We start from the raw sequence: 24828 nt of genomic DNA on the forward strand, positions 1-24828 counted from the left end.
GTGTATGAGTCCAGGAATTTATCTATTTCTTCTAGATTTTCTAGTTTATTTGTGCAGGGGTGTTTATAGTATTCTCTGATGGTAGTTTGTATTTCTGTGGGATCAGTGGTGATATCCCCTTTATCATTTTTTATTGTGTCTATTTGATTCTTCTCTCTTTTCTTCTTTATTAGTCTTGCTAGTGGTTTATCTATTTTGTTGATCTTTTCAAAAAACCAGCTCCTGGATTCATTGATTTTTTTGAAGGGTTTTCTGTGTCTTTATCTCCTTCAGTTCTGGTCTGATCTTAGTGATTTCTTGCCTTCTACCAGCTTTTGAATTTGTTTGCTCTTGCTTCTCTAGTTCTTTTAACTGTGATGTTAGGGTGTCAATTTTAGGTCTCTCCTGCTTTATCTTGTGGGCATTTAGTGCTATAAATTTCCCTCTATACACTGCTTTAAATGTGTCCCAGAGATTCTGATGCATTGTGTCTTTGTTCTCATTGGTTTCAAAGAACATCTTTATTTCTGCCTTCATTTTGTTATTTACCCAGTAGTCATTCAGGAGCAGGTTGTTCAGTTTCCATGTAGTTGTGTGGTTTTGAGTGGGATTCTTAATCCTGAGTTCTAATTTGATTGCACTGTGGTCTGAGAGACAGTTTGTTGCGATTTCTGTTCTTTTACATTTGCTGAGGAGTGTTTTACTTCCAATTATGTGGTCAATTTTAGAATAAGTGTGATGTGGTGCTGAGAAGAATATATATTCTGTTGATTTGGGGCAGAGAGTTCTGTAGATGTCTATTAGGTCCGCTTGGTGCAGAGATGAGTTCAGGTCCTGGATATCCTTGTTAATTTTCTGTCTCGTTGATCTAATACTGATGGAGGGGTGTTAAAGTCTCCCATTTATTATTGTGTAGGAGTCTAAATCTCTTTGTAGGGCTCTTAAGAACTTGCTTTATGAATGTGGGTGCTCCTGTATTGGGTGCATATATATTTAGGATAGTCAGCTCTTCTTGTTGAATTGATCCCTTTACTATTATGTAATGGTCTTCTTTGTCTCTTTTGATCTTTGTTGGTTTAAAGTCTGTTTTATCAGAGGCCAGGATTGCAACTCCTGCTTTTTTTTTTTTTTTTTTTTTTTTTTGCTTTCCATTTGCTTGGTAGATCTTTCCCCCGCCTTTATTTTGGGCCTATGTGTGTCTCTGCACGTGAGATGGGTCTCCTGAATACAGCACACTGATGGGTCCTTGACTGTCTATCCAATTTGCCAGTCTGTGTCTTTTAATTGGGGCATTTAGCCCATTTACATTTAAGGTTAATATCGTTATGTACGAATTTGATGCTAGCTGGTTATTTTGCCCATTAATTGATTGGTGAATCTGACAATTATGTGTCTTGGGGTTGCTCTTCTCAAAGAGTGTCTTTGTGATGTTCTCTGTATTTCCTGAATTTGAATGTTGGCCTGCCTTGCTAGGTTGGGGAAGTTCTCCTGGATAATATCCTGAAGAGTGTTTTCCACCTTGGTACCATTCTCCCCGTCACTTTCAGGTACACCAGTCAAACGTAGATTTGGTCTTTTCCCATAGTCCCATATTTCTTGGAGGCTTTGTTTGTTTCTTTTTACTCTTTTTTTCTCTAATCTTGTCTTCTCACTTTATTTCATTAATTTTTACTTTCTTCCACTTGATCAAATTGGCTGTTGAAGCTTGTGCATGCATCACGAAGTTCTCATATTGTGGTTTTCAGCTCCATCAGGTCATTTAAGCTCTTCTCTACATTGGTTATTCTAGTTAGCCATTCGTCTAAGCTTTTTTCAAGGTTTTTAGCTTCCTTATGATAGGTTAGAACATGCTTATTTAACTTGGAGAAGTTTATTATTAACGACCTTCTGAAGCTTGCTTCTGTCAACTCATCAAACTCATTCTCTGTCCAGTTTTGTTCCCTTGCCTGCGAGGAGTTGTGTTCCTTTGGAGGAGAAGAGGCGTTCTGGTTTTTGGAATTTTCAGCCTTTCTGCTCTTGTTTCTCCCCATCTTTGTGGTTTTATCCTCCTTTGGTCTTTGATGTTGGTGAGCTATGGATAAGGTTTTGGCGTAGATGTCCTTTTTATTGATGCTGATGCTATTCCTTTCTGTTTGTTAGTTTTCCTTCTAACAGACAGGCCCCTCAGCTGCAGGTCTGTTGGAGTTTGCTGGAGGTCCACCCCATACCCTGTTTGCCTGGGTATCACCAGCGGAGGCTGCAGAACAGCAAATATTGCTGCCCGATCCTTCCTCTGGAAGCTTCATCCCAGAGAGACACCCACGTGTATGAAGTGTCTGTTGGTCCCTACTGGGAGATGTCTCCCAGTCAGGCTACACATAGGTCAGGGACCCACTTGAGGAGGCAGTCTGTCCATTATCAGAGCTCAAGTGCTGTGCTGGGAGAACCACTGCTCTCTTTGGAGCTGTCAGGCCGGGACGTTTAAGTCTGGAGAAGCTGTCTGCTGCCTTTGGGTCAGATATGCCCTGCCCCCACAGGTGGAATCTAGAGAGGCAGTAGGCCTTGCTGAGCTGCGGTGGGCTCCGCCCAGTTCTAGCTTCCCTGCTGCTTTGTTGACATTGTGAGCACAGAACTGCCTACTCAGCCTTAGCAATGATGGATGCCCCTCCCCGGACCAAGCTCCCTTGTCCCAGGTCGATCGCAGACTGCTGTGCTAGCAGCGAGCAAGGCTCCATGGGCGCTCCAGGCACAGGAGGGAATCTCCTTGTCTGCTGGCTGTGAAGATTGTGGGAAAAGCACAGTATTTGGGCAGGAGTGTACTGCTCCTCCAGGTATAGTCACTCATGGCTTCCCTTGGCTAGGAAAGGGAAATCCCCCAACCCCTTGTGCTTCCCGGGTGGGGTGACACCCCACCCTGCTTTGGCTCACCCTCCATGGGCTGCACCCACTGTCCAACCAGTCCCAGTGAGATGAACCAGGTACCTCAGTTGGAAATGCAGAAATCACCCCTCTTCTGCATCGATCTCGCTGAGAGCTGTAGACTGGAGCTGTTCCTATTTGGCCATCTTGGAAGTGCCTGCTCTTTTTTAAATCTCTTTTACTTTTTTTTCTGTTTTTTTTTTTTTCTCTGAAACGGAGTCTCGCACTGTCGCCCAGGCTGGCGTGCAGTGGTGCGATGTCAGCTCACTGCAACTTCTGTCTCCTGGGTTCAAGTGATTCTCCTGCCTCAGTTGGGGATTACAGGTGCCCACCACCACACCCGACTAATTTTTATGTTTTTAGTAGAGACAGGGTTTCATTATATTGGCTAGGCTGGTCTCAAACTCCTGACCTCAAGTGATCTGCCTCCCTCAGCCTCCCAAAAGGCTGGGATTATAGGTGTGAGCCACTGCATCCAGCCTGCTTTGCTTTTTGGAATGTTTTTACAATTTTGTCCTCTACTCATTTTGTTGAGTTTTTTATTTCTAATAGCACATTTTTAATTTGCAAGGGTTTACCTTTTGTTCTCTTTCCTCTTTCTGATCATGTCCTGTCTTTGTTTCACATATATGATAATTTCTCTCATTTCTCTAAGGAGACTAATGATTTTGGTGGGGGAGTTTTCTTCTCCCTACACTGTTTCTTTTTCTTGCAGGGTGCATTACTCGGTTTTTAAGGTTGGAGGCTTTCCTTAGACGTCATGCGGTCCTCGATTGTCTGCCCATATTTCAACGTAGAGGCCCAGTGAGCTGGTGAGGGTCTCTGAGTGTACCAAGCCTGTGAGCTGTGGGTCTCACAGGGGAGCGAGCTGCTGTGAGTGCAGGGACCTCTGAATTCCGTCCAGATGCCCAAGGGAAGGCTTCTCCTGTCTCTGGCCCCTGGGGCTAAAGACCTGCCTGTGTCCTGGGAGCTCAGTGGAAGGCACAGGCTGGGTCTTACTGTCCTGTGTGTGCTTAGCCTCCCTCTTTTCAGTTCAGTACCTTGGTTTGCAGCTAGGCCTACAGCCCCCAGTCCTGAAAGCTCTGCTTTATCCTCTCCAGAGAATCAGCCCCTGGGCTTCCTAGGGTTTGGGGTGAGTGGCAGTCTGGTGTGGAGCAGTGTAAGGTGATGCAGAGGCTCCCCCCTCTGCCACACTGCTGCAGCCAGGGAGCCTGCCCCTAATTCCTCAGCTTTCTGAAGGTTGTTCTCTGCAGATAGGGTCAGGCCTCCCGTGGCTGGCTCAGATTCAACTATCTTGGGGCTGTTACCAGTTTGTCCATCTGTTTTTTAGCTTCTAACATTCTGTTCTGGAATATTGTCTCTAAAACATAGCTTTTTTGAGATATGATTCATGTACCCTTTTTTCAAGCGTACAATTCAGTGATTTTTAGTGTATTCACAGAGTTTGCAACCACACAAGTCCATATCCATTAGCGTTCACTCTCCATTTTCCTCCCTCCACATCCTTTGGCAGCCAGCAGTCTGCTTTCAGTCTCTCTGGGTTTGCCTGTTCAGGACATTTCATATGGATGGGATCATATGGTGTGTGGGCCTTGGTGATGCTGGTTTCACTGCACACAGTGTTTCCAAGGCTCACCTCTGCCATATCATAAATGAGCACAGCATGCCTTGTCATGGCCAATTTATATTCCATCACGTGCATGGAGTACATTTCATGTACCCATTCATCAGCTAATGACAGTTGAGTCTTGTGGCTTTTGTATTTAAAAATCCATTTACATGGCCAGGCGCAGTGGCTCACACCTGTAATCCCAACACTTTGGGAAGCCAAGGCGGATGGGTCACCTGAGGTCAGGAGTTCAAGACTAGCCTGGCCAACATGGTGAAACCCTGTCTCTACTAAAAATACAGAAATTAGCTGGGTGTGGTGGTGGATGCCTGTAATCCCAGCTACTCAGGAGGCTGAGGCAGGAGAATCTCTTGAACCTGGGAGGTGGAGGTTGCAGTGAGCTGAGATTGTGCCACTGTACTCCAGCCTGAGTAACAAGAGCGAAACTCCATCTCAAAAAAAAAAAAAGAAAAGGAAAAGAAAAATACATTTACAGGAATGGGGCTTTAGGAAGGAGTGCAGTTTGCCATGTGTGTAACCCACCATCTTTATCCTGGAGTCCCCGGACATCTGTGGCTTGTGACTTCTCTGTGACTGCCACTGACCTTACCCACATTCGGGTTGGGCTGGATCTAGAGGAAAGCAGTTTCAGATTTCTTCTCCTCTCAACAGAGGTGATTGTGGACAAGTCCTATCTGGTCTTGTTTTCTCATCCATAAAATAAAGATAGTAAAGTACACTAGTGGCTCCTGAGCTCGGCTGGGGCCCCTCAGATACTCTCACGGGGACCTGGGTGGCAAGGTTGTGGCAGCACAGGTACCACAGCCCTCATGCCTCATAAACCAAGCAGAACAGAACAGGCAGCGGTTGTACAGCTGAGCTTGGGCTGTGCAGTCCCTGCTCTCTCTTATCAAGGAAGAACTAAAAGAATAGCTCAACTGAGGAAACAGAAATACCTTTTTCTTCACATTCTTCTTTTAACTATCTTACAGATTACTGCAGTTTTTAAATCCTGATCCTCTGAGAGCTGACGGAATCTCTGATCTCCAGCAGGTATTACAGGCCCTTAAAAAAGTAAAATAAAAAGAGAGAAAAAACTGTTTATTCTTTAAATCCTTCTCCTTCCTCCCTCCAGAACTGAGATTAGAAGAGAAACTCCTTAGATGGGGGACTTTACCTGAAGACATCCTTTTAGAAACAATCGAATGGATTGTTGCTTCTGAGAAATTGTTCCTTGTTTTTTGGATAATAAACAGTCTCCCTTTTAGTAGTGGTGGTTTTTGGTTTTTTTGTTTGTTTGTTTAAGTAAGCATATATACCCAGGTGTTTACATTGAAATCTGTATTTTCTTCATTTCCATGAAGTTGCTGACGCCTCAGGGCAGAGCCTGGTTGTCTGATGCACACGTTCTCTCAGTTGCAGAAGCTGAAGGGCCTGCGGCCCCCTGTGGCAGTGCTCCGAAACAAGATTGAGCCCTGCTTAACCATTGACTCGTCGCCGCTGTCAGCAGACCTGAAGAAGGTAAAAGTACTCTAAAACTGAATTTATCAAGAATGCCAGCTTTTTTCTGATAGAGAAGGATTTTGAAACAAATGGTTCTATGGTTGCATTGTATAATTTCTTTGCTTTTGAAATTATCTTTTCATTTGAGATTACAGGCATGAGCCACCACACCTGGCCTAATCTCTCATTTATTCTTAAATCCAGGTTAGCTTCTTAGAAGTGAGTGAGTGAGTGTTTTGTGAGGCAGCTGCTGTGTAACCGTGAGCCCCTTCTGCAGTCAGGTTTCCAGGATGCCCGTGGACAGGGCTGTGGGAGGAGCCGCAGGCCACCAGGGCAGTTGTAATGCACTCCCCAACCGTTCTTTTCAAAATTGTCTCACACACCTCTGGTTTCATTTAGAAAATTGATCATACATGTTTATCTACCTTTTTCCTGATTTAAAAAAGTTTAAAAAAAATTTTTTTAAGATAGGAAGATAAAACGACCGGGACAAATGGTGTGAGAGAGAAGTGGGCAGATTCCACAGTCTTAGAAGATGAAAGCAGGAGACTGAGTGTGGCTGCCTCTGCAGGGAAGGAGCACTTTGCAAGGGGAGCATGAACCGCCAGCTCTGTCTCCTGAGCACCCACAGCCAGCTTGTATTGTTCTCAGCAGCAAGGTTGGAGGCTCTTTTTGGAGAAACTTAAGTGGCCCTAGAGAAATGACCTTCAGATGATGCTATTTGTAATTCTCCCACGAACAGGACCTGCTTGCTGCTGTGTCTTCCTGCAGTGAGGTGACACTTGTGATGACAAGAGTCCCCAGAGCCTCCAGTTGGGCATTAGTGTCTTGCTCTCCACCATGAACAGACATCAGGGATCATGGAAATTTCACCTTAAAAAAAAAACCTTCACCTTAAAAAAAAAAAAAAAAAAAGACCAGGCTGGGTGCACTGGCTCACACCTGTAATCCCAGCACTTTGGGAGGCCAAGGCAGGCAGATCATCTAAGGTCAGGAGTTTGAGACCAGCCTGGCCAACATGGTGAAACCCCGTCTCTACTAAAAATACAAAAATTAGCCAGGCGTGGTAGTACATGCCTGTAGTCCCAGCTACTTGGGAGGCTGAGGCAGGAGAATCGCCTGAACCCAGGAGGCAGAGGTTGCAATGCGCCAAGATTGTACCACTAAACTCCAGCCTGGGCAACAGAGCGAGACTCTGTCTCAAAAAAACAAAACAAAACAAACCCTCAAGGAAACAAACAATGCAGTTGAGTAACAGAAAATGTTAGAGAATAAATATCCCCAGAGAGAATAAATATACCCAGAGAGAAGATGTTGCATCCATAACAGCTTACTGTTAAAGGGATGCAATGTCTTCTCTCTGGGGATATTTAAAATAGGATATTTTTAAAAGGAACAGGCAGAGAAAAAGGTTCTTGGAAATTCAAAATATAGAAAAATGTAAAAATCACTAGTATGTTTGAGATATAAAGGAGAAGCTAACTATCAGAAAGTAGAGAAAAAAGGCAAACAAATGGAAATAGGAGGAAAAATTTTTGAGGGTCAGTTTGAGGTCCAGTATCTGAAAATGGGATTTCTGGGAAGAATGAAGGAAGATGGTAGGAAATTTTCTGAAGATTAACATAGGAACATTTTCTGGAACTAATGGACAAGAATTTCCAGATTAGGAGGTCCTACCCATCATAGGCCCAGAACACCTGCTGAAGAAAGAGATTAGAAATGTTCTTCTGAAGCGTATAAGTTAAGGGAATCTAAAGATTATGAAGGCTTCAAGAGAGATGAAACCGGTCCTACACACTGGACCAGGAATCAGAATGGCTTCAGATGTCTCCAGAATGCACCAGATGAGCACTGATGTCAAAATTCTGATGAGGTCGGGCGCGGTGGCTCATGCCTTTAATCCTAGCACTTTGGGAGGCAGAGGCGCTGATTGCCTGAGCTCAGGAGTTCGAGACCAGCCTGGGCAACATGGTGAAATCCTGTCTCTACTAAAATACAAAAAATTAGCTGGGTGTGGTGGTGCGTGCCTGTAGTCCCAGTCGCTTGGGAGGCTGAGACATGAGAATCTCTTGAACCTGGGACGCAGAGGTTGCAGTAAGCCAAGATCGTGCCACTGCACACAAGCCTGGGCACAGAATGAGACTCTATCTCCAAAAATAATAATAATAATAATAATAACAATTATTATTATTATTATTATTCTGATGGAAAGCTCTTTGGAACCAGAGGTCCATACTCAAACTGTGGATGGAGTATGAGGGTAAAATGAAGACATTTGCAGACACACACAGTCTTAAAAAAATGTACTTCCCTTCTACCCTTTGTCAAGAAGATATTAAAATATGTTCTCTACCAAAACAAAGAAGTAACCCGAGAAAGATGACCACATGAGTTTGCAGACAAAGGGTGATGGTGAAGGATGATCCCAGGATAGTTGCTGAATACCAGGTGTAGAGCATGGTCGGTCCTGACTGCAGCTAGGGCTCAGGACTCGAGAGGACCTCACAGAGCTCATGGTGCCGATGAGCTCCGCCATTTGGAAGATCCTTTCCATGTGGGTGGAGAACTCTGTTGGAACATTTGGGTTTCAGTGACAGTTACATAGAAAAATAAGCAAATAAAAGTCTATCTTTTAAAAAAGCTTTATAAGTGAAGCTGATGGACTGGCAGCTTATTAGGATAATGAGGAGGAAAAGCCGCATCTTTGATCCAGTGAACTTTAAGTTCTTGTCAATGGGCCGTCTGTTGGATACTTTTAATTTAGAAAATTAAAGCAAGAATATTTTTTTTTTTTGAGATGGAGTTTCACTCTTGTTCCCCAGGCTGGAGTGCAATGGCGTGGCTCAGCTCACCGCAGCCTCTTCCTCCTGAGTTCAAGTCATTCTCCTGCCTCAGCCTCCTGTGTAGCTAGGATTACAGGTGCCTGCCACCACACCCAGCTAATTTTCTATTTTTAGTAGAGACAGGGTTTCTCCATGTTGGTCGGGCTGGTCTTGAACCCCCAACCTCAGGTGATCCGCTCGCCTTGGTCTCCTAAAGTGCAGGGATTACAACGTGAGCCACCGTGCCCAGCCTTTTTTTTTTTTTCTTTTTTTTTTTGAGATGGAGTCTCGCTCTGTCACCCAGGCTGGAGTGCAGTGGCGCAATCTCCGCTCATGGCGTCCTCTCCCTCCTGTGTTCAAGTGATTCTCCTGTCTCAGCCTCTGGAGTAGCTGGGATAATAGGCGTGCACCACCACACGCAGCTAATTTTTATATTTTTGGTAGAAATGGGGTTTCACTGGTCTCAGAACTCCTGACTACAGATGATTCACCTGCCTCAGCCTCCCAAAGTGCTGGGATAACAGGCATGAGCCACCACGCCCGGCCTAGCAAGAATCTTTTAATGGAAGTCTTAATAGGAGAAAAAGCAAGAGTCTTTTAACAGGAGGTTGGTACTGAGAAAAGATTTGGGGAAACTTAACAAGTTAGGGCTTGGAAAATACTGGGTTTGGCAATGTATAGTGCTTTTTGGAGTGAAATGAGCCATGTAATGGAGTTTTTGTTAGTTTTCTCTACCTTATTTTGGTTTTTGATTGTTTCTGTTTTGTAGGCTCTTCAAAGAAATAAGTTTCCGGGCCCCAGCCACACTGAGTCTTACTCTTGGCCTCCCATAGCACGTGGCTGTGATGTGGTTGTCATTTCTCACTGTGAAAGCAACCCTTTGCTCTACCTCCTACCAGTATTGACAATATTGCAAACAGGGGCCTGCTACAAGTCATTACCAAGTAGAAATGGAGTAAGTCAAAGACAGTTTTGCCTCACAACCAAATGGGTTAAATATTTATTTTAAAATTATACACCTCACCTTTGGGGAAGGTCATCCGTTACTCAGTTTGGTTTTCAAACTTCCAGGCCAGAAACTGTCCTATGGGAGAGTGTCCTTTCCCCATTCCAGTTACTGATGCTCTCACACTGATTCTCACCTGGAGCCTCTAGTTGTGGGCCATTGGCTGAAGCTCTTAGAAATGGATGTTGAGGCCGGGCACGGTGGCTCACGCCTGTAATCGCAGTACTTTGAGAGGCTAAGGTGGGTGGATCGCCTAAGGTCAGGAGTTCGAGACCAGCCTGGCTGACGTGGTGAAACCCATCTCTACTAAAAACATAAAAATTAGGTGGGTATGGTGGCGTGTCTGTAATCCCAGCTACTTTGGAGGCTGAGGCAGGAGAATCACTTGAACCTGGGAGGTGGAAGTTGCAGTGAGCTGAGATTGTACCATCGTACTCCAGTCTGGACAACAAGAGCGAAACTCTCTCAGAAAAAAAAAAAAAAAAAAAAAGAAATGGATATCAAAGTGTCTAAAACGTTGTCACGGACCTGAGTCTATCTAACCATCACAGCAGCAGCATGAGATGGGCAGGCCATGCATTGTTCTCACCATTTCACGGAGGAGAAAATGAGGCTCAGGAAGAGTTACTGCGGTAAATTTCCCCCTAACAGGGCTAGGAGTGGGGTTGAAGTCTGAGCTTTCGCTGCCTTGTCCCGTGCTCTGTCAGTCATTTCCTAGCTCCCCACCCTGTTTCATAATCCTCCTTAACTTTTCCCATGTGGGAAAACCTCAGAATGACTATTAAGTATGTTCTAGCATTGCTATAAATATCTGAGGCTGAGTAATTTATAAAGAAGAGAGGCTTAACTGGCTCATGGTTCTGCAGGCTGGAGTAGAAGCATGATGCTGGCATCTGCTCGGCTTCTGTGGAAGCCTCAGGAAACTCACAATCGTGGCAGAAGTCTAAGGGGGGAGCAGGTGTGACACATGGCTGGAGCAGGAGCAGGAGAGATGGAGGTGCCACATACCTTTAAACACTAGATCTCAGAAGAACAGCACCAAGAGGACAGTGCTAACCCATTCGTGAGACACTGCCCCCATGATCCAGTCACTCCCCACCAGCCCCCACCTCCAATACTGGGGATTACATTTAACATGAGATTTGGGCGGGGATGCAGAGCTAAACCGTATCACCGAGAAAGAGGTGATGGGAAAGAGAGGAGCGGCGTAAAGGTAAACGATGTGGGGCATGGCCCTGTGCTGCTGGGTCGCGGCTGTTAGGAGCCTGATGGGTGTGGAACCTGCATCTTGGGGCCTGGCACTGAGGATGCTCCAGATAGGGCTCCACCAGTGAAAAACAGCAGTAAGGAGACATAGGGTTGCAGTTAGAAAAGATACTAACTCATTTTTCTAACCATGCCATGCAGTTTTATGATTTCCCTTTAGAAAGTTGCATCTGTTGGCCGGGCGCGGTGGCTCACGCCTGTAATCTTTGGGAGGCCGAGGCAGGTGGATCACAAAGGTTGAGATTGAGACTATCCTGGCCAACATGATGAAACCCCGTCTCTACTAAAAATACAAAAATTAGCTGGATGTGGTGGCGCATGCCTGTAGTTACAGCTACTTGAGAGGCTGAGGCAGGAGAGTCGCTTGAACCCAGGAGGTGGAGGTTGCAGTGAGCCAAGATCGCGCCATTGCACTGCAGCCTGGGCAAGAAGAGCGAAACTCCATCTCAAAAAAAAAAAAAAAAAAAATGTTGCATCTGTTATTTTGAATTGATTTAATCAAATTAATGGATATGTTTCTGTCTCCCAATTTACTTAGCAGTAGACTAATGAAAAGCAACTGATGAAGAAGTCGCTTATGTTGAGGCCGAACCCTGGCTCAGGGCAGAAAGGGATGTCCAGGTCTCGTCCCTGTGGCCCCCAGCTTTCTCCACACCTCCATGGTCAGCCTGCTTTCAGGCCTGTGCCTGGAAGCTGGGCCCACCTGGATCTGTGTGAATGAAAGAGGATCCTCAGCTTGTCTTCGGTTACTGGAGGGTGTGTGTCCAGGAAGGTGTCTGGCAGGCAGTGCAGCTTCAGGAGTTACCTGTGGGCTTGCAGAGGGCAGGTTTCAGAAGATAGTCTCCTAAGGAAGAGGGGTTAGTCATCTTTTTTTTTTTTTTGAGATAGAGTCTTACTCTGTCACCCAGGCTGGAGTGCAGTGGCGCCATCTCAGCTCACTGCAACCTCTGCCTCCTCAGTTCCAGCAATTCTCCTGTCTCAGCCTCCTGAGTAGCTGGGACTACAGGCACGCACTACCAAGCCCGGCTAATTTTTGTATTTTTAGTAGAGATGGGATTTCACCATATTGGTCGGGCTGGTCTCGAACTCCTGACCTCAGGTGATCCACCCACCTCAGTCTCCCAAACTGCTGGGATTACAGGCGTGAGCCACTACACCCAGCCAGGGTTCGTCTTTTTTAAGGCCCCTTTCAAGAGGCATTTAGTTCATTCTAGTGCTTAGGATCCGTGCAGGGGATCTGGAGCCAGACTGCCTGGGTTCAAATCCTATTGCTACCATGTATTAGCCATGCAGCCTTGGGTGACTGACTTCACCTCTCTGTGCCTCAAATTCCTCACCTATGAAATGAAGCAGTGATAGCCTCTGCCGCATAAGAGCATCTTAAGAGCCAAATGAATGAATACTTGTGAAGTGCTTCGTTGAGACTCTCAGAAAATATGATTCAATGTGTCTAAATCTGTTTTAATGAATTATATCATCACTTTTCTGACCTGTGTGATGATTATAGCAGAAACTTACAGGGTGCTGCTTCTGTGCAAGAATATGTTCTTGATGTTTCACATGTGGATGCTGAATTCCTAACTACTGTCTGGAGTCATTTGAATTTGTCTGTCTTCGCAGCCTCTTGCAGTCATTGTGTGCCCTGGGTGGAAGAAGGCCCAATTTATTTTTGAATTATTGGGAGAATATAGTATGTCCTCCAGGCCTCTTCATCCTGTGCTATTAACAATCGGGCTCCATAAAGAGGAAGCCAAAAATACGAAGCTTCCAAGGGGCTGTAAGTATCCTTTTCAAACAGCTATAAAAGTGAAAGTATCCTTTTCACTGTCTTCCCTACAGAAGACAGTAGAGCCTGGCCAGGCGGGCCTGGGTCCGCAGTGACACGGCTTGTGTGACAACACACTCACAGTCACTAGTCCAGACCTACTTCGCAGCTCCCAACGGTATCGATTACAAAGGCTTGATCTTGACTTACATCTGCTTCACTGAGAAAACTATGTCATTTCATTCATTTATCACTTTTTCACTCAACACTTAAACTGTTAGATGCTGGGCATATGGGATTGACTAGGACAGAAGCAGTGTTTTACTTCATTAGAAGGCATTTCTAAAAAGTATGTGGACTCTTAGCAGAGGAAATCTTAGAAAAACCTGTGGAAAATTGAAAATGTTCACTTTTTCCTTTAAATGCAGGTGATGTGATTGTTACGACCCCATACAGCCTGCTGAGGCTTCTCGCCTGTCAGAGCCTGCTGTTCCTCAGGCTCTGCCACCTGATCCTGGATGAGGTGGAGGTGCTCTTCTTGGAAGCTAATGAACAGGTGAGCGTGGCTTAAGGTCTTCACCACTCAGAAGAGAGGTGTGATTAACATGCTAACTGACAGCAGGAAGGAGGAAAAGTGTCTGGTTGGGGAATACCTTGGTTAATCTAAACAAATTTTATGCTTTAACTTCTATAATTAAGAAGAAAGAATTGTTATCTGAAATTTCCTTCCCAATGTTACAGTTCCTTCTGAAGTGCAAACATTCTTTCCCAGAGATTTCCTAAGATAGTTAAAATTTTTCTGATTACGGAAGTAATGATTTTTATTTTAGAAAATTTAAGACATGGAGAAGAGCACTTGAAAAACGCAGCCCCCAGAGCCATAGTCTCAGAAGGAATCCCTCTTACTATTTTGGAGTATTTGCTTCTTTTTCTTTGAATTCTTGTGTTTGTTGATACATATAGTTAATAACATCAGGGGCTTGTTTTTTTTTTGTTTTTTTTTTTGTTTTTTTTTTTTGAGACGGAGTCTCACTCTGTCGCCCAGGCTGGAGTGCAGTGGCCGGATCTCAGCTCACTGCAAGCTCCGCCTCCCGGTTTCACGCCATTCTCCTGCCTCAGCCTCCCAAGTAGCTGGGACTACAGGCGCCCGCCACTTCGCCCGGCTAGTTTTTTGTATTTTTTAGTAGAGACAGGGTTTCACCGTGTTAGCCAGGATGGTCTCGATCTCCTGACCTCGTGATCCGCCCGTCTCGGCCTCCCAAAGTGCTGGGATTACAGGCTTGAGCCACCGCGCCCGGCCTAGGGGCTTGTTTTACAGGCCATTTTGTAGCCTGCATTGTGCAGGGCATGGCAGCGTAAGGGACACTGCCTCCTGTTCCACAGCCTGGTGGTTACTGGCCATACAGTATGCAGTTCTTTGGACATCACAGAATTTGTTTTAAAACTGTCTTAATTTTGGACATTCAACATAATTTGTATATGTGTGTGGCTACAGAACATGCATGTTTTTTGCACCTGTTTCCTTTAGGATGAATTCCTAAGAGGGGTTTCATGGGTCATAGGCTTTGAGCTCTTGTAAGGCTTTTCTTGGAAGCAGTGTCACATGATCATCAAGGGCATGCACTTGGAAGTAATGATGGCCTCAGTTTCCAGTTCAGGCTTTGTTACTGATGATGGGGCTGTGCAGGGTTCCCGAACTCCTCTGAAGTCTCAGGTTCTGATTTTTGTAAAACAGGTATCTAGGCATACTGCTCTGTGCAGCGTCCTTTCTGAAAGCATGACCTGATGTGCACTCCTGTCAGCCATGTGCCAGGCTATCCACACCACTGCCAGAGCAGGCTTGGCCCAGCTTTCTCTTCCAGTCTAACTGGCCAACAGTGGGATCTTGTCAGCCTAATTTATATTTCCTTGATTACTTTTTAGGTTGAACATTAATTTGTATTGATCATTTGTATTCACTCTGAGTTGCTTGTTCATTTCCTTTTCTTATTTTCTGTTGGTAGGATCATCTTTTGCTAATCAGTTTTTAGAAGTTTTTATGCAAGAACATTAATCTCTTATTAGTTTGTTATGCATGTTTACCAAGATGTTGCTTGTGCTTCAGTTTTGTTTATAATGGAGATTGTAGGATATTTGTTGACTTTAAACTTGACATTTTCTCCTATTTAGTTTTTGCCTTTTTTTTTTCTAAGACTGAGTCCCACCCACTGGAGTGCAATGGTGCAATCTCGGCTCACTGCAACCTCCTTCTCCCGGGTTCAGGCAATTCTTGTGCCTCAGCCTTCCAAGTAGCTGGGATTACAGGTGCCTACCACCATGCCCAGCTAATTTTTTGTATCTTTAGTAGAGACGAGGTTTTACCGTGTTGGCCAAGCTGGTCTCGAACTCCTGACCTCATGATCCACCTGCCTCAGCCTCCCAAAGTGCTGGGATTACAGGTGTGAGCCACCACACCCAGCCTTTTCCTTTTATTTTTGAAAGACTTTCCCCACTCTGAGAACAGAAAATATACGATCCCTAACGTTTTATGTTCTGTCACACTAGTTCCTACTCTTTTGAAATAAAAATGAAATTAATTATACTAATTTTTCAGATGTTTGCTATATTAGATAACTTTAAAAAAAATATTGAAGTTGAAGAAAGGGAATCTGCACCACATCAGATTGTTGCAGTTGGAGTTCATTGGAACAAACATATAGAACATCTCATCAAAGAGTTCATGAATGATCCCTACATTGTGATCACAGCCATGGAAGAGGCTGCTCTCTATGGCAATGTCCAACAGGTAATTCTGTGTGTGTGTGTGTGTGTGTGTGTGTGTGTTGGTGGGGGGCTGATGAACATAAGCAAGTAACTTTTACTTCATGGCTTACTATTAAACAATTACAACTTTGATTTCATATATAAATTATGAGTGAAATACAATTGTAGTTGAATATTTAAATATATATTGATCTCCTATACATTCTTTTCTATTAAAATCCCAACACCTATGGAAAGTGGATCTGGAGCATCTAGCATATTAAAAAGTCACATTGTTTCTGTGCTTCATTACCAGGTAGTACATCTTTGCCTAGAATGTGAAAAGACTTCTACTTTACTCCAAGCTCTTGATTTCATTCCAAGTCAGGCACAAAAGACCTTGATCTTCACCTGCTCTGTAGCTGAAACGGAAGTAGTGTGTAAGGTGAGCCCATCTCCATATAAAAAATGTTCCGTTTGTTTCAACTGGTTGAATCTCAAGTCATCACAAAATTACTGGGGTAGTCGACTGTGTGGCAGGGAAGTACAGTTTTACAAGTTTAACAACAATCAGAAGAGGAGGTGGGGTCTGCTCACAGAACATGGAGGCTGAGGCCTGGTGCTGGGGAGGAACCAGGTGGGTGGGCAGGGCCTTTCCCCTGCAGCAGCGTTCCTCAGGGCAGGGCAGTTTTGTCTTGGTGGAGTATTAAAAGTATCAATTTACAGACATGACAACATCTTCTGTACCCTCTGTTTATGAAGATTGAGGTGGCTCATGCCTGAATCCTAGCCCTTTGAGAGGCTGAGGTAGGAAGATGGCTTGAAGCCAGGAGTTCAAGACCAGCCTGGGCAACATAGTGAGACCCTGTCTCAAAAAAAAAAAAAAGAAGATTGAGAAGATAACAGTAAAAGATATCGTATAGCCAAAAAACAAATAAATTGGCCAAAGATTTATTCAGTTTTATTTTGTACATATTAGTGGTAAAACGTAGAAGTGAAGCCAACTACCAAATAGTTAATAGTACATCTACCTTTCTGCAACAGTGAGCTAGAAGTATAGTTACATGATACTGTGGTCAACAAGGACTTTCTATCTGTTGTGTCTGTGTGTATGTGTGTGTGTATACAAGTATAGCTGTGTTATTTTAAAAGGAAGCAAAATAGTTTTAGCAAAAGATTCCTTGTTTCACTTGAGCAAGAGTTTAGACAAAAACAACTGAATTTTGGAAATATATTTCAGTTTATAATCATCTCATTCTTAAGAATTATGGGATCAGTGAGGTAGTGCCCTCAGAAATCATTTAAAGTGCTTTACATTGACAATTATTGATGGAACAATTGGCTTCCAGCCTATATCCTGACTGTGGCCTGGCCTCTTTCGTTTCATCTTTAGGTAGTAGAAAGCAATTCAATATTTTGCTTGAAGATGCATAAAGAGATGATTTTTAACTTACAAAATGTTTTAGAACAGTGGAAGAAGTTAAGTTCTGGCTCTCAAATTATATTAGGTAAGTGTTTTAATTTCTATTTCTATTTTGTGAAGGCTGAGCTAGGAATCCTATCTTTCATTCATTTATGTATCTCGTCTCCAGATTTCTCATTATTCCCCAGGTTTACTAAGAGTTTATTAGCAGTGTTAACTGGGTTTCACCGTGTTAGCCAGGATGTTAATTTCAAAATGAAAAATTAACCTCCACTAAGATTTTGATGTTGAGGTAAATTTCTCACGTCAGTGGGCAGCCACCATTATATAATATATATGATCATATATATTATGATAGTGAGCCTCAAGCTATATATATATATATATAGTCATGCATGATTGCTAAATTTAATATTAAAAATATAAAAGTCAACATGTATAGAATAAGTGAAAAATATATGGGCCACTGGGATTTGTGATAAGAGACATTTTTCAGGCCAAAAAGGAGACCACTTTTCTCTGGAATTTAAGCACTGGGCTGTGGCATTTTGGGGAAAAAATGGGGAAGAAGTTTCTTTGCATCCAAAAAAGTAAAATGTGATACGGAAATCTACCGCAGTGTGGCTGCGGGAACTGCTGGTTAAAGTATGTGTGGTAACTCCAGCGCATGTGACATTGTCAGACTCTCTCTCTGCAGCCCTCACGGACGACTGCGTCCCACTCTTGGCCATCACCGATGCCACGTGTGTAATTCACTTCAGCTTCCCTGCCTCACCGAAAGTGTTTGGTGGACGCCTGTATTGCATGTCTGATCATTTTCACGCAGAACAGGTTTGGTGAATTTTTATTCTCTTCCATATTCTACTGGCATCTTCTGTGTCATGATAAGCTCAGTCCACAAGGTTTCCTCAGTCAGACTGGGATATAGATGATCCACCCCCAATTTTCAGGGTTTATTCACCCCCAATTTTCAGGGTTCTCCTGCAGAACAGGGAGATAAGAAAGCCAAATCTGTCTTGCTGCTGACGGAGAAAGATGCGAGCCACGCAGTGGGCATCCTGCGCTACTTGGAGCGAGCGGACGCCAAGGTCCCCGCAGAGCTGTACGAGTTCACCGCAGGAGTTCTGGAAGCCAAAGAGGATAAGAAAGCTGGAAGACTTCTTTGTCCGTATCTGAAGGCTTTTGGTTTTTGCAAGTAAGCTAGTGATTTGTTTCTAATTAAACTGATGTATAACCTGCAGTAAAGTGCACAACTGGTGCAATGTGGTGAATTGTCATGTATCTGTAGAAGCCACCACCCACTCTGAGGGAGCAGCCCGGGGGTTCCCTCGCACTCTTCCCCACGTGCCCTCCCCTCTGCAGGATTGTCAGTGTTGATTAATTTTGCTTGGTTTTGAACTCCATAGAAATGGCATCGTGGTATGTTCTCTTTCGTGTCTGGCTTCTTTCTCTCAGCCTCATGTCAGTGACTTTCGTCTGTGTTGTTGTGTGTATCTGTGGTTTGTTTTGTAGCTCAGTGTTCTGTTGTATGACTGTATCACAGTGTGTGTATCCATTCTCCTGTTCATGGGCCTGTGGGTGGTTTCCACTATCAGGCTAAGATGTTTGAAGCTGTTAGGAGCACTCTTGGCCATGTCTTTTGTAGAAATGTGCACCCATTTCTCTTGGGTGCTCTGGAGTACAAGTGGCAGGTCATGGGGTAGGCATGCGTTTAACTCTTCCAAAGCATCTGGCCATTTTCTGGTCTGGTCAGTACTGTCTGAGAGAGCCTGAGTTGTCCCCTACCCTCACCAGCACTTAATGTTGGTAGGGGTGGAGTGGTAAACCATTGTGATGTTAATTTGCATTTCCCTAATGATTAATGAAGTTGAATATCTTTTCATAGGCTTGTGGGACAGTTGGCCATCCTCTTTTTGTGAAGTGCCTGTTGAGGTCTTTTGACCGGTTTTTACAGGGAGTGTTTATCTTTTTTCTCTTGGTTTGTGGGGGGAGTAGCTTATATATACCCAACGTAAGTACTTTGTGTGATATGTGCACTGAGAATGTCTCCTCCAAGTTGTGGCTTGCATTTTCACTCTTTTAATACTCTGCTGATGATGAACAGGCATTTTACATTTTGTTGAAGTTTTTTGGTTTTTGTTTTTTGTTTTTTGAGATGGCATTTCACTCTGTCGCCCAGGCTGGAGTGCAGTGGCGCCATCTTGGCTTACTGCAAGCTCCGCCTCCCAGGTTCACGCCATCCTCCTGCTTCAACCTCCCAAGTTGGCTAATTTTTTTGTATTTTTAATAGAAACGGGGTTTCACCATGTTAGCCAGGATGGTTTTGATCTCCTGACCTCGTGATCTGCCTGCCTTGACCTCCCAAAGTGCTGGGATTATAGGCGTGAGCCACCGTGCCCAGCCTGATGAAGTATTTTCAGGTTACTTTTTTGTGTGCTTATAGGAAATATTTACCTATCTCGGCCAGGTGCAGTGGCTCATGCCTGTAATCCCAGCACTTTGGGAGGCTGAGACAGGCAGATCATGAGGTCAAGAGATGGAGACCATCCTGGTCAACATGGTGAAACCCCTTCTCTACTAAAAAAGTACAAAAATTAGCTGGGCGTGGTGGTGTGTACCTCTAGTCCCAGCTACTCAGGAGGCTGAGGCAGGAGAATCACTTGAACCCTGGAGGCAGAGGTTGCAGTGAGCCAAGATCACGCCATTGCACTCCAGCCTGGAGACAGAGCAAAATTCTGTCTCAAAAAAAAAAAAAAGAAAAAAAACAGCTGGGTGTGGTGGCACACACCTGTAATCAGCTACATAGGAGGCTGAGGCAGGAGAATCACTTGAACCTGGGAAGCGGAGGTTGCAGTGAGCCAAGTTCACACCACTGCACTCCAGACTGGGTGACAGAGTGAGAGATTGTGCCGCTGCATTCTAGCCTGGACCACGAGTGAGATTCCATCTCAAAAAAAAAAAAAAAAATTGTCTATTTCAAGGTCATGAAGGCACTCTCCTGTATTTCTAGAAGCTTTGTAGTTTTAGCTTTCACAGTTACACTTACAATTCATATTAAATTAGTTTGTATGTATGACCACGTATGGTGGCTCGCACCTATAGTCCCAGTGCTTTGGGAGGCTGAAGTGGGAGGATCACTTGAGCTCAGGAGTTCCAAGACCAGCCTGGGCAACACACAGAGACCTGGTCTCTTTAAAAAATAATAATAATAATAATAATATATATATATATATGTGTGTGTGTGTGTGTATATACACACGTATATGTGTATATGTATGTGTGTGTGTGTGTGTGTATATTTATATATGTGTGTACATATATGTGTGTGTATATATTTATACACACACACACATACACGCCAGCTGTGGTGGCACATGCCTGTAGTCCCAGCTACTCAGGAGCCTGGGGTAGGAAGATCGCTTGAGCCTGGGAAGTCAAGGATTCAGTGAGCTGTGATTGTGCCACTGCACTTCAGCCTGGGCGATAGAATGAGACCCTATGTCCAAAAAAAAGAAAAAAGAAAAAAAATTATATGTGTAATGTGAAATCTGGGGCAAGGTTTGATTTTTTCCATATAAATAATGGTTTGCTCCAGCATCGTTTATTTAAAATATCATTTGGTTCTCACTGCGTTAATGCATTTGCCATAAGCCAGGTGATGGTATATGTGGTCCATTTTTGGACTCTCTTCTGTTACATTGGCCTATTGGTCTAACTTTATACCAGTACTACACTTTCTCATAGCAAGTCTTAGGAGCTGGTGTACGAGTCCTCCAGCTTTGGTCCTCACCAAGGTTGTTTGACTATTATTTTAAATCCATTGCACCTCCACATACATTTTATTTTTTGTATCTTTTTTTTTCTTTTTGAGATGGAGTATCGCTCTGTCACCCAGGCTGGAGTGCAGTGGCGCAATCTCAGCTCACTGCAGCCTCCGCTTTCTGGGTTCAAACAGTTCTCCCGCCTCAGCTTCCTGAGTAGCTGGGACTACAGGCATGTGCCACCATGCCCAGTTAATTTTTGTGTTTTCAGTAGAGACAGGGTTTCACCATGTTGGCCAGGCTAATCTCAAACTCCTTACCTCAGCTGATCCACCTGCCTCAGCCTCCCAAAGTGCTGGGATTACAGGTTTGAGCCACCCCACCTGGCCTCCGTGTATATTTTAGAATGAGCCTATTAGTTTCTTCAGAAACCTTGTGGAATTTTGCTAGGGACTGCATTGATTGTGTTGATCAGCTTGGAGAGCATGGGTACCTTGACAGTCATGGGGCTTCTCTGCCTGATCCAGACACACCACCACTGCTTGATACACAGACAGCTGAGGCTGGGACATGGGTGTCTGATACGTAGCTGCTGGATTAAATTTAAAGATAACTGTTGACATTAACGTTTTTGAATTATGGTACATTAAATGTGTTACTAGCAGCACTTCTATTTATGCTTAAAGAAGACCGACTTTTTTTTTTTTTTTTTTTTTTCCCTCTAAGACAGTCTCTGGCTCTGTCAGTCAGGCTGGAGTGCAATGACATGATCTCAGCTCGCTGAAACCGCCTTCCGGGTTCAAGCAGTTCTTGTGCCTCAGCCTCCTGAGTAGCTGGGGTCACAGGTGTGCACCACCACACCTGGCTAATTTTTGTATTTTTAGTAGAGATGGGGTTCGCCATATTGGCCAAGCTGGTCTCAAATCCCTCACCTCAAGTGATCTGCCCACCTCAGCCTCCCAAAGTGTTGGGATTACAGGCATGAGCCACCATCCCCAGCCAAATATTGACTTCATTTGTTTATTTATTTATTTAGAGATGGAGTCTTGCTCTGTCACCCAGGCTGGGGTACAGTGGCACCATCTTGGCTCACTGCAACCTCTGCCTCCTGGGTTCAAGCGATTCTCCTGCATCAGCCTCCTGAGTAGCTGGGACTGTAAGTAGGCGCCCGCCATGATGCCCAGCTAATTTTTGTATTTTTAGTAGAGTTAGGGTTTCACCATGTTGACCAGGCTGGTCTCGAGCTCCTGACCTCAGGTGATTTGCCTGTCTTGGCCTCCCAAAGTGCTGGGATTACAGGCACAAACCACAGTGCTTAGCCTCAAATATTGACTTTTAAAATGACAATTTCAACTTTTTCTCAGTGTGGAAGCAGCATTGTAGTTAAGGAATGGCTTCTGGGTTAGAGGTCGATTGGCCTTTGTTGTGTATTATGGCAATATATTTGTAATTCAGTCTTTATTTTGAAAATATATTTTGTCCATTTACATAATGCATTTTAGAATGTCTAGAGAAATAGGGTGGGAGGAGATCTCTTGAGCCCAGGAGTTAAGACGCTGTGGTGAGACATGATCTTGCCACTGCACTCCAGCCTGGGCAGCAGAGTGAGACCAAACTCTTAAAAAAAAATAAAAAAAGTTTGCTGGAGAAATAATGAAGTAACTTACTGAGTGTATTCAGTGTTAATTAAAATGTAAAATCCATTTGTACTTATTTATATATTATTAATGTCATCTGAAATATTTAATGTGGTTATTCAATTTTTAGGGTGTTTGGAATAAAAGTTCTCTGATTTAGGTTGCAGATTAATTTTCTGAAGAAAGCATTAAAATTCACATTAACAATTATTACTTATTTATGGTAAATCTAGTCATTTCATTTTCAGAGACAAGAGGATCTGTCCTGACCGACACCGTATTAATCCAGAAACGGACATGCCCAGGAAACTGTCCAGCCAAGCCCTACCTTCATTTGGATACATTAAAGTAGGTTCGGTTAAAGATCCTTGTGTCCTCTGACGAATGGTCATGTTAATAAACGTGTTTTATTTGTTAAGCAGGATCTTAGTAGATGTAATGATGTCTTCCAGTGATCAGTATTAACATACCACCATTAATCCAACCAGAGGCATGCGTCCTTACAAGGCGCCTTATTTCAGGGCCCCAGCTTATTTATAAGCCAAGATCAAATTCAGTAATGGATGACAGTTTAAGGATTTTTTTTTCAATTATATTTTCAGAAAATGTTTCTATTTGGGGGCCATTAAAAATAATGCAGTGACTGGACACAGTGGCTCCCACCTGTAATCTCATCATTTTGGGAGACTGAGGCAGGCAGATCACTTGAGGCCAGGAGTTCAAGACCAGCCTGGGTAACATAGCGAGACCTTGTCTCTACAAACAAATTTTAAAAATAATAATAATAATAATACAGTGATTACATGAATCTTTTCAAGACATTCGTGATAATTTCTTTGAGGAAAATTCTGTAATAAGATGCAGAGAATTGCCAAGTTAAGGATTTTTTTTATTTTCTTTCAAATCCCTTTTTATTAATTTCTTCATTTCTTTTTGAGCATGCAGTTTCTCTCCCTTTCACCTGTTTCCCTTAGGGCAGTATCTTTTGTGTTAATTTCCTAGGCAGCTGTAAAAGATTACCACCGAGTTAGTGACTTAAAGCCACACACATTTCTTCTGTCATGTTCCTGGATGCCAGAGTCCAACATCAGGGTGTCAGCAGGGCTGTGCCCCTCTACAGCCTCCAGAAGGTGACCTGGCCTGTCTCGCCCAGCGTCCTTGTGTCTCAGCTGGCAGCCACTGTAGCTCTCTCTCTACCTGCATCTTCACATGACCTCCTTTTCTCTGTGCCCCTTATAAAGCATGTTTCATTGGAGGGAGGGCCCACCTGGATAACCCAGAGCCATTTCCTGGTCTGCAGATTTCACTACCTGTGCAAAGACCCTGTTTTCAAGTCAGGTCAAAGTCACAGTGACCTTGGGGGTTAGGACATGGACATACCTCTTTTGGGAGAGTCACCATCCAACCCACTACAGTTTTCATTATTGAATTTTTTAAAAAAAATTTCTAACTCTTTCCTGCGTTCTGTCACCTCATTTCTAAGTTGTTGTAATTCTGATCTGTTACTCTTTTATACATGTATTGTTTTCTTAGTTAACAAACTAAATGCAGTGTTTCTTGAAGGTTATAGTTTTAATCTGTTTGTGGATGTATCTTTCTTTTTTTTTTTTTGAGACGGAGTCTTGCTCTGTCGCCCAGGCTGGAGTGCTCACTGCAAGCTCCGCCTCCTGGGTTTACGCCATTCTCCTGCCTCAGCCTCCCGAGTAGCTGGGACTACATTAGCTGGGACTACAGGCGCCCGCCACCTCGCCCGGCTAGTTTTTTGTATTTTTTTTTTTTTTTTTAGTAGAGACGGGGTTTCACCGTGTTAGCCAGGATGGTCTTGATCTCCTGACCTCGTGATCCGCCCGTCTCGGCCTCCCAAAGTGCTAGGATTGCAGGCTTGAGCCACCGTGCCCGGCTGGATGTATCTTTCTAACAGGTTTCATTGTCTGCAGGGATGGTTCTTCTGCTCTTTATTCTCTTTTTAATTATTTTATTTTTATATATTATTATACATTTTGTTATTTTATGATGACTTCATATCTGATTTAACCTTGTTACTTTGCTGCTGCTCGTTTTTGGATAGAATTTGTTTTCTTGACATTTTGGAGGAGGTGTGGGTCAGGGTAACTTTTCTGATTTCACAGAGTTCCCATTTCTGTTGTTTATGTACTGTATAAAATGAATATGGTGATGTAGTGTCTAAGATTTCTGAGATTCCCTGGCCCTGTTCCCCTCCTGAACTCTTACCTGGTTTTCTCTTCTTTCATCCCTCTTGTCCCTGGAGGGACAGTGTAGAGATTTTGCAGGGGCTCCAGCCTTCACCCACTGTGGAGGCAGGTGAAGCCTTCCAGGCTCGCTTATCACACTGGCTGAGCCTGTTTCCAGGGAGGGCCTCTTGCCTCTTCTAGAGCTCTCTGTTCTCAGGTCTGTTG

General features: G+C 43.8%; 1 protein-coding gene across 6 annotated transcripts in view; it reads left to right on the top strand.

The window, feature by feature from the left end:
• The window catches only part of TDRD12 (tudor domain containing 12), a 106722-nt gene that overhangs the window by 60873 nt on the left and 21021 nt on the right, over positions 1–24828 (top strand). For 4 of the 6 annotated variants that reach the window (XM_001087212.5, XM_077982053.1, XM_077982054.1 and 1 more), the window contains 11 exons: positions 5479–5539; positions 5903–6007; positions 9581–9766; positions 12704–12860; positions 13277–13404; positions 15442–15633; positions 15907–16035; positions 16984–17098; positions 17711–17844; positions 17988–18208; positions 22660–22759. In XM_001087212.5, the coding sequence (XP_001087212.5) occupies positions 5479–5539; positions 5903–6007; positions 9581–9766; positions 12704–12860; positions 13277–13404; positions 15442–15633; positions 15907–16035; positions 16984–17098; positions 17711–17844; positions 17988–18208; positions 22660–22759 (1528 nt within the window). Of the gene's footprint in view, positions 1–5478; positions 5540–5621; positions 5757–5902; positions 6008–9580; positions 9767–12703; positions 12861–13276; positions 13405–15441; positions 15634–15906; positions 16036–16983; positions 17099–17710; positions 17845–17987; positions 18209–22644; positions 22760–24828 lie in introns of those variants that run through there. The other 2 variants (XM_077982052.1, XM_028840176.2) reach the window with 2 other exon arrangements.

Source organism: Macaca mulatta, chromosome 19 (genome assembly GCF_049350105.2).
Source record: "Macaca mulatta isolate MMU2019108-1 chromosome 19, T2T-MMU8v2.0, whole genome shotgun sequence".
NCBI classification, from domain to species: domain Eukaryota; kingdom Metazoa; phylum Chordata; class Mammalia; order Primates; family Cercopithecidae; genus Macaca; species Macaca mulatta.